This window comes from Ipomoea nil, unplaced genomic scaffold (assembly GCF_001879475.1).
Source record: "Ipomoea nil cultivar Tokyo-kokei standard unplaced genomic scaffold, Asagao_1.1 scaffold2647, whole genome shotgun sequence".
NCBI classification, from domain to species: domain Eukaryota; kingdom Viridiplantae; phylum Streptophyta; class Magnoliopsida; order Solanales; family Convolvulaceae; genus Ipomoea; species Ipomoea nil.
Genome location: NW_017619075.1, coordinates 1643240 through 1653356, shown reverse-complemented (window position 1 = coordinate 1653356; position 10117 = coordinate 1643240). Strand labels below are relative to the sequence as shown.

At 36.2% G+C, this 10117-nt stretch overlaps 1 protein-coding gene across 2 annotated transcripts; it reads left to right on the top strand.

Moving 5' to 3' along the window:
* The first annotated feature begins 1695 nt into the window (after positions 1-1695).
* LOC109154568 (ABC transporter G family member 15-like) lies at positions 1696-8834 on the top strand. Of its 2 annotated transcripts, none has more exons than XM_019302347.1 (9): positions 1696-2163; positions 3602-3681; positions 5199-5660; positions 5783-5905; positions 6714-6842; positions 6927-7211; positions 7291-7560; positions 7639-7746; positions 8379-8834. In XM_019302347.1, exons 1-9 carry the CDS (start codon positions 1947-1949, stop codon positions 8736-8738), a joined length of 2034 nt encoding a protein of 677 aa, XP_019157892.1. In that variant the 5' UTR covers positions 1696-1946; the 3' UTR covers positions 8739-8834. The 2 variants fall into 2 exon arrangements, with proteins under 2 accessions (XP_019157892.1, XP_019157893.1); XM_019302348.1 differs by having other exon boundaries at positions 2056-2163; positions 3606-3681.
* Positions 8835-10117: the final 1283 nt, after the last annotated feature.

The window sequence follows — 10117 nt, the reverse complement described above, 5'->3', positions numbered from 1 at the left end:
CAAATTATCTTTGGGAAATGTCTGGAATCTGGTTGTTTTAAAAATTGTCATGACTTTTATAAATATGAGAGACATTATTTATGAAAATATTATGATTTTCGACAACATAATCGTCTTTACAAATTGCCCTCCTTATATGATAATCTGGATTCGTAGCTAGACACTAGAAGTGCCATGATTATTTAACATATAAATGAGAAATTAAGGCATAGCTCAATTCGCTAAAATAAAATAAATTCCCTTTATAACATGTACACCATTGAATGTTAACCCTATTGGTTACAAATGAGTGTTTGCACGTAAGAGGAATAAGATAATGAGGTGGTGTGATAAATTGAGTTTTGTAGCTAAGGGTTCACGCAAAGACCCATAATTTATTTTGGTAAAATATATTCTCCCACAATAGATGACATTAAGTTTCGTTACTTAACATCATTGGCAGTAAATAATAAATTTGGATATGTAGTTGATAGACGTCATGACCGTATACTAATGGGTCATTAGACGCTAATATTTATTTGAAAAAGTCTTTGATGGATTTAGAATTCTTGGGATAAGAGAAAATAAAAATTGCAACATGTATAATGTTAAATTATGAAGGTTTTATGTGTTTTGAAATAGTTAGCAGTTGACTGAGTGTTTTTCTTCCTGAAGAAGGAATATGCAAATAATATGTATCATTATATGTTCATTGAAGAATTGCTAATGGAGTTATTTATTTATTAGCTTAGTCTATGTCGATGACTTAACAACTATTGGAAGGGCATGGACAGAGTTTGAAATGAAAGACTTGGGAAACCAAGTATTGTCTTGACCTGTAGATTGAATATCTCCCTGAAGAAATGTTACACACCAGTTAGCCTACATTGAAAAGCGTCTTGAAGCAGATAAGAAACCATTTAGACTCGAAGAGGATAATGAGAATACCTTAAGACCAAAAGTTCATTACTTTATTATCGTTGGAGCACTACCTTGGGACCAGAAGTTCCGTAATCACATCAATCCTGATATTATATTTGTGATGAAATTGTTAGCAACATCTAGTGCTCATCCTATAATGAAATATTGGAATAGTGCTTAACATATCCTCCAACATCTTTGAGATACAAAGATTTTGACTTTTATGTGAGAACTCAGTATATGATTTTGGTGGGCTACTTGTGTATTGACTATCTTATTTGATCCTCATGATGCCAAGTCACAAACTGGCTATGCTTTGTTTTACCCATACTGTCCTATATAAAGACAATATAATAAAGTTTGTATTGCACAAATGATGAATATATATTTTAAGTATATATGGTACCAAAATTTAATCTATGTGAACTCTAAAAAAGTCACGAGATTATTATACAAAATGTCTACTCTTGTAACCATCTTGAAGATTGTACTGTATCCTTTCTCTACACTTACTTTCGAAAAATTGATCCATTATTATTATTATTATTATTATTATATTTGGGAGATTTAATAGTTGATAAATAAGAAAAAGTATTGTGTGAAACTGTGTCATGTAGACATATAATACATTTTAGTTGGTGTGGTGTGAAATTCTCTTCCACTAAAGGAATATACTCCATATCCATGCTTTTAATGTTAACTCTATGCTTTATCTTAATTAATCTCATGCCTATCCTGTGATGATCATCCTTTTAAGTTTTCCCGCTGGACCAACTTTCCTCTATGCCCCTCACCACTCACCACTCACCACCAACCAATGCTTCCCTGACCCCCCCTTCCTCTCTCTCTCTATATGTATCTAGCGTATGCACATGTATGTATATAGACTCAATAATTGCACACTTTTGTAGTTTTCTGAGTTACGAGCAAAAAGCTTTATACTCGGTAATCAATCATACAAATTTCCATACAGTTGGTGGACCTTGCCACTTCATTTCTGCCAAGTTTTGTGGGTAGCGGCGGATCAAAATAGGCGGCGGCGGGATATGGAAATAGAGGCGGCGGCGAGTATTGAGGAAGGTGGGGTGCGGAGGCAGGGGGCGGCGTACTTGGTGTGGGAAGATTTAACGGTGGTGTTGCCAAATGGCGGCCCAACAAAGAAGTTGCTCCATGGCCTCAGTGGCTATGCCCAACCTGGTAGAATTATGGCTATAATGGGTCCTTCTGGTTCCGGCAAATCAACCCTTCTTGATTCCTTAGCAGGTACTCTGTTTTCTTCTTAATTACTATTCCATTTTCTTCTTCTTCTGGAAAATAGAGTTTGAGACATCTTATCTGTGTCATATCAGAATGTTGGAATATGTATGCTGGGTGCTTTGTACTGATTCCATTTAGTACTCAGTAGGGTAGTTCACTGCATCAAACTTACCAACTAACATCAGACTTTTGGCTGCTTTTGCTATAGACTATAGTGGTTGGAGTCAAACTACCATATGCTGCAGAGTATATCTTAATTATCACATGAATAATATGAGTCCTCAATCGAGTTCTACTATGTATACTTTTAAATTCTACTCTTTAACTTTTATTTTCTAACGTGGCAAAAAAAATAAAAATTGAGTTCTACTACATAAATTCCTATTTTCTACTCCCTCACATTTACTCCTGATGTGACAAGTGATAGATAAGTTATCTTCATCTGTTGGTCTCAAGAATAGAGAAGTTCGAATAGTATATTCTAACAATGATAGATAGACTATTTTCATCATGCAAATTTATAGAAAAGTTTTCTCATCAAAAATTCGAGAATAAAAGTAAAAATTGATAATAGAAAATAGAAGTGGATGTAATATTTAAAAATTTTTCGCTTTTTACAGAGCGTTTGGTTGGAATGAAGGAATTAGAGGGGAGTGTTTGGTTAGACGGAGGGAATTAGAGGGGAAAGTAATTGTAATTCGGTGAGAAAAGAATAAAGTGAAAATTTAAATTACATTGTTTGGTAGGAAGGAATGTGGTGAAGAGGAATTGAGAAGAAAGAGGTGAATAAATACTAAAATGTCCTTATATAATACGGAGTATTAATATAATAATAATAATGAATGTAAAGTGGTAATTTGCAATGAAATTACAATTCCACAAAGTATGGAATTGCAATTCTTAGGGGGACCCTAGGAATTGCAATTCCATGATTGAAGGGAATTGTTATTCCCTCCAACGAAATCATAAAATTACAATTTCATGAAATTTGATAGGAATGGAATTGCAATTCCATCCTACCAAACACCCCATTATCTCAACATCAAGTATTCAGCTCGTATAGTCATTATTGTATTACTATTTGCCAGACATGTTGACATAGCCTACTAATACACATGATACACATGCCATCTGGTGGGTTCCAAACATTTTTACTGTCTTAATTAAAAACAAAATTTTGGATATTTCTCCCTGCAATTATTAACCTTTTCTGATAAAATAAAAATTATTACTCTGAACAGCTACCACAACAAAATGAGTCAAAACTGGCTCATTTAAGTTGGGCAAAAATACCTAGGCTTATGACAGTGAGTAAATGATCGAAAGAAAGATGATTAGTCATTCATCTTCTTCAAAGCCAGCTAATTTTGTACTGTTCCATTCAATGCCTAACCACAGGCTATTGTTAATTTCAAATGTCAAATAATGCTTGATTTTCGTACAGGTAGGCTGTCAAGTAATGTTGTCATGACTGGTAATATTCTTCTTAATGGGAAGAAGAGGAGACTGGACTATGGTGCTGTTGTAAGTACATTCAATTCAAGTTTTTTATTTTATACAATAGTTCTACGACATGGAAATGGTTAAATAAGCCCTCCAAGCATTGTTAAAAATATCAATTATGCTCTCTAACTTTAAAAGGTTCTAATTAGAACCTTGACGTTAAAAAAAGACAATCAAATCGTCTTTACTGGTAATGAACAAGTTACCCGTAAAAAAATTGATGATACTACAATTTCTTTTGTTTATATGGCTGATGCCAACTATTATGTAGTGTGATAATACCTCTGTTACCATTCCAAATGAGTGGTCACAGGATCGTATCCGGATGGTGGGAGCATTGATTATTTGGGTTGAAAAAATTTTAGAAAGTATAGAACAGATATTACCTTGTAAATAATCATGAGTGTCTCAACAAAAAAAGGGAAAAATAGGTCAATTGGACTAATTGTATGATTTTACCAAGTTCAAAGTTTTAATTGGAACTTCTTAAAATTAGAGGTCAATTACTTTTTTCACAATATTTGGAGGGCTTATTATTGGACATTTTTTCATTCTATAACTTAGTCTTCCAAGTTGGGAGAGCTTATTCCAGTATACCCAAGACATTTCTAGAAATTTTAGTCCTTTATTTCTCATTAAATACCCAAGTCAATTATTCAATTATTGTTGTAAATTTACGCCCCAAATTGCCACGGACAATTTTTCTTATGAATTATGAATAAAATGTACATTTTATATACTAATAATACATTATTTATATACTTGAATGCATATTATTTGGTAATATACAACATAATGTACTTTCAGTATTTAAATAATACACCTTCAATACACAAATAATGTTCCTTTCATATATTAAAAATGTACCTTTTATTCATTATCTATGGAATAATGATTGAATTGCATGCCACAGAGATTCCAATCCTTGCCAATTAAATGGCTGTTAGAGATTTTCAAAAAAAAAAAAAAAAAAGATGTTAGAAACTCTATTATTTAAAATATGTTTTATGAAAATTTTAGAGTGCCCCTAAAAATTTTCAAGATTTTACCAAATTGGTTATTGTTTTTCCTCACCCATCTTGAAAATTCCAAAACTTGTTAATCTTCTGAGTTCTGATCTAACCACTATAAGTATCAGAGAAATATTATTATCTTTTGATCTAAAAGTCAAACTATTAGAAAACATTGGCTATCCTTAAATGATGGAAATGCTATGTTTTAAGGTAGAACCGTCGAAACGGACTTTGACCTGTCTACTTTAGGCCCATTAAGCAGCGGGCCTCGCAAGTCCGCACTTTAAAGTTCAAATGCAGCTCTGACCATTTGCAAACATTGGACAATTTTTTTAATACTACTGATTCTATTACATTGTAATATCTGTTCAAACATACTTTCTCAACCTAATGAACCACAAAGAGTCAACAATATCTCCACTGAGGCTCGATCTCATGATCTCCTACATGGGAGAGGTCACTACATGCCATATAATACACTTCATTTTTAATAAATTATTCACCCTTTTATATCCACAACTACAGGCTTATGTGGCACAAGAAGATGTGCTGCTAGGAACCCTGACACCCAGAGAAACCATCACTTACTCAGCCAAACTGCGCCTTCCAACCACCTTAACTGATGATGAAATAAAGCAAATTGTGGAGGAAACAATCATGGAAATGGGGCTTCTGGATTGCGCCGATCGCCTCGTGGGGAACTGGCAAATGAGAGGCATAAGTGGTGGGGAGAAGAAGAGACTAAGCATTGCTCTTGAAGTTCTTGTGCGCCCACATATTCTCTTTCTTGATGAGCCAACCAGTGGTCTTGACAGTGCTGCGGCGTTTTTTGTGGTTCATGCTCTCAAAAACATTTCTTCTGATGGGAGAATAGTTGTTTCTTCCATTCACCAGCCTAGCAGTGAAGTTTTTGCACAGTTTGATGACCTCTATTTGCTGTCTGGAGGAGAGACTGTTTATTTTGGGGAAGCAAAAATGGCCAAAGAAGTATGGATATCCAGGAATTCATCTCATAAACTTAAAGTTCTTAAGAAACTTTATTGATGTTTTTGTATATGAAAACCTGAATTCAATTCTAATCAGGTTTACCATTGCTGTATGTTCTTCAGTTCTTTGCAGAAGCAGGGTTTCCATGTCCGAGTCGACGGAATCCTTCCGACCATTATCTGCGCTGTATTAACTCCGACTTTGACATTGTGACAGCAACATTGAAAGGATCACAGAGAATTCAGGTATGAATGCAATTTTAGTTATAGGGTGTTGGGCTTGATCCTTCATCGGCCTCCCTTCCTAGCCTGCTCTGTATAATTTTTATTTAAGTGTTTACTGCTATGTCAAAAGTTATAGCTCGTAGGAAGAACCCAATTTTATTTTTCGACATATTTTTGGGAGGCATGGTGCTGGACTTGGTCTTTTACGAGCATCCGCCTAACACTATCTTTCATTCTACCGCCTATTGACCTTCTTGATTTGAATCGGTTAGCTATGAACAATTGGTTTATTTTCTTTGGCCTTTTTCCGACTAGAATAACAAGGTGAGGTTTACCCTGTGAGGGTGTGACTGCCGGTTTCCCTCTTCACCCAAGAAAAAAGGGTTGTTTTGTAGTTTCACATAGGCCATGTTTGGTAAATGGCTGTTAGCTGATTGGGTTAATTAGAGGGTATAACTAGTTGATAACATTAGCTGATTGTAGAAAGATGTTTGGTAAATTAGCTGTTAGTTGTTTGGTATAATTTCTTTTCTCAAAAAGCTAATAAATTGCTTTGAGCAGCTTTTTCAATTTTAGCATTTTAGAGTTATAAAAAGCTAATTAACCAAACACTTATATTGATTTTTTAACCAAGTCAAATGACTAATACTCTAATAGTGGTCAAATAAGTCAAAATTGACCTATAGGCTAATTATTTTACCAAACAGGCCATAATGTTCTCTTTTAGAGTCATCAGTATAGAAATTGTTAAATTCACACACACATACACACATACATATTTTACACTGACATTATAATATAATCTATCTTTGCTCGTTTGTGTTAACAGGAAACTCATAAAAGTGATTATCTGATGAATATGGCAACAGCAGATATCAAAGCACTGCTAGTTCAAAATTATAGAAGCTCAAAATATGGTACTAGGGCCAGAGACAAGTTGCAAGAATTTTCCAAGATTGTAAGTGTTCAGGGTCAAGCTTAATTAATGTCTTTTCAATGATTTAATTCCTGCAACTCATCATACTATACTTAAATTATGCAGCAAGATATTGAGATACAGTCCATTAAAGGTAGCCAGGCTGGGTGGGGAAAACAACTCAAAACTTTGACACAGAGATCCTTCTTGAACATGAACCGCGATGTGGGATATTATTGGTCGCGCATAGTTATTTATATACTTGTTGCTCTATGTGTTGGCACCCTGTTCTTCAATGTCGGGACCAAATACTCATCCATCTTGGCCCGGGGAGCGTGCGGTGGATTTGTAACGGGATACATGACTTTCATGTCTATTGGCGGCTTCCCTTCGTTTGTAGAAGAAATGAAGGTGAAGATCATTATCAGAACCTTTTATAACTTTTGGTGTAGTGGTAAACGCTTGATTCTGAATGTTTTGTTATGACCAGGTTTTCACCAAAGAAAGACTGAATGGACATTATGGGGTTGGAGCTTTCATACTAGCAAACTTCTTCTCTTCCTTCCCATTTCTGGTTGGGATTTCAGTCATGACTGGGACCATTGTGTTTTACATGGTGTACAAAGCAAGCTTTTCTCATTTTGTGTTCTACTGCCTGAATCTGTTTGGATGTATTGCATTGGTTGAGAGCTGCATGATGATTGTATCTGCACTGGTTCCCAACTTCTTAATGGGAATTATTGTTGGCGCTGGAGTTCTTGTTAGTAGCCCAACTTTTTTTTTTTTTTTTTTTTTTTCAGAATCATGAGCATAATAACACTATTATCTTTCTATGCAGGGAGTTATGATGATGACGGCTGGCTTTTTCCGTTTGTTGCCAGATCTTCCAAAGCCAATCTGGCGATATCCTGTTTCGTTCATAGGTTACGGGGCATGGTCACTACAGGTACACTGAATAATGTGTTCTGTCTTAAGTTCTTAACCAATTCCTCGAGTCATCAATTGTTAGATTTGGCCTTTACTGGCCTCAGTCTAACTGTTCTTCCTCCTAGCACCTGCCTCAGTCTAACTGTTCTTCCTCCTAGCACCTACCAGCCTTCTAGAGGCAGGATTGGCTCCCGCCCAACAATCCTCTGACCACCAATTTCCCGAGTCATCAATTGTTGGATTTGGTCTTTACTGGCCTCAGTCCAACTGTTCTTCCTCCTAGCACCTACCAGCCTTCCAGAGGCAGGATTGGCTCCCGCCCAACAATCCTCTGGCCACCAATTCCCCGAGTCATCAATTGTTAGATTTGGCCTTTACTGGTCTCATCCAACTGTTCTTCCTCCTAGCACCTACCAGCCTTCTAGAGGCAGGATTGGCTCCCGCCCAACAATCCTCTGGCCGCCAATTCCCCGAGTCATCAATTGTTGGATTTGGTCTTTACTCCCTCAGTCCAACTGTTCTTCCTCCTAGCACCTACCAGCCTTCTAGAGGCAGGATTGACTCCCGTCCAATAATCCTCTGGCCACCAATTACTGGACTTGGCACTTTACCGGCGTAATTCTACTATATAACCTTGAAATTGGAATGCAGGGAGGATACAAGAACGATCTACTCGGCCTGGATTTCGACCCACTTTTTCCAGGCCAATCCAAATTGTCAGGAGAGGATGTAATACGACATATGTTTGGGTTGCCACTGGATCATTCCAAATGGTGGGATTTACTTGCCCTGTATTGCCTTATTGTATGCTACAGATTCACCTTCTTCCTGGTTCTCAAGTTGAAGGAGAGGAGTGGACCATTTCTCCGTTCGGTTTATGCTAAGAGGAAACTGAAACGCCTCAGGAAACGGCCTTCATTCATGGCGGCGAAGCCATCTTTTCCTTCCAAAAGGCACCAACCGCTCCATTCTTTGTCTTCCCAAGAGGGTCTTAGCTCTCCCATCCCTTAGGATATCATCAATAAATTTATAAATCATACCATGTTCTGTATTATAGAAATTAAAGTACTCTCCTCTGGATAGTTACCCACTTTATTTTTTGAATAATTTTACTGCCCCGCCAATCAGCCAACCACGCATTCCAGCGGACCTTGTTGTCGAGTTCGAGCTTTTTGAGCTCCTTGTGTGAGTTGTATCCCCCTCCCCTGAGGGCTTAGGGTGAGACAGAGCATTTATGCTACACAATTCAAATGGCTTAAAAAGTTAAATTGCATTATACTAATGCAAATTATATACTTTTAAATGTGGACAGATGCTATTTAAAAGTCTGGCCAAATTCCATTTTCCTAATTCAACGAGTATACCTGGAGAATCAATTTAATTAAAAAATATATTCCCTAAAATTGATACGCTTCCTCTTAAGGATGCTAAGAGCTTTGACCATTGGTTTCCTAAAACACAATGGATTACATGTAAATATTTGACCACTCAAATATATGTTTCAATGGACTTGAACCAATGTGAAGACTTCGAAATTTTACTTGAAGTAAAGTGAGAGAGTCGATTGAGTTCCGCAAGAGTAAAAAAAAATCAGAATTTTGAAGGTTTCAATAGAGATACCAAAAGAATCTGGTGTTAAAAATTGCATGAAAAAAAACCTCTATAATACACAATTCAAACTTCTTATTAAAAAGTTAAATTGTATATATATTAGTACAGATTCACTTCAATGTGGGTCAAATGCTACTTGAAAACCTTCTCAACTCTATTTTCCCCAACTCAAATGGTACACTTTGAAAATCAATTTCTTATTAACTCATTATTCATTTTTGAGTGAATAATATATCAAGCTTAACCTCTCTATCGGGAAACATGGAGGACACCATACTCAGCAAAGAAAGAGGAAGAGGAAGAAGAGATGAATTTCTGATTATTTGGAAAACTGTCTGTATATACAAAAGGTGGTTGAAGGCTAAAACTAAACAATTAAGCAGGAGATCATAAAACTGAAGCTAACTAACTTTGCTATATGTAGTTACAAGGCAGTTACAAGAATGCTGAGTTGATAAATCTGCTAGGCTAGATGATGGAGAGCCTTTCAATACAAAGAACAAAAAGATAAGGGGATATAGGGTCTCCCTGTCTGATTTCCCTTCTAGGCTTGAAAGTTTCGAGGTTCTCCCCTTCCCAAAGAATCGACATAGTGGCCGATTCTACACAGTTCATAATATTATGAACCCAATTATTGTTGAACCCAATTTTCTGGAGCGCAGTCCGAATAAAATTCCAACTCAAGCAGTCATAAGCCTTTTCCATATCAATCTTTAGCACTATGAAGCCTTTCTTGCTCTTGGTGGTTCGGATCGTGTGGAGAATTTCCTGGTAGATCA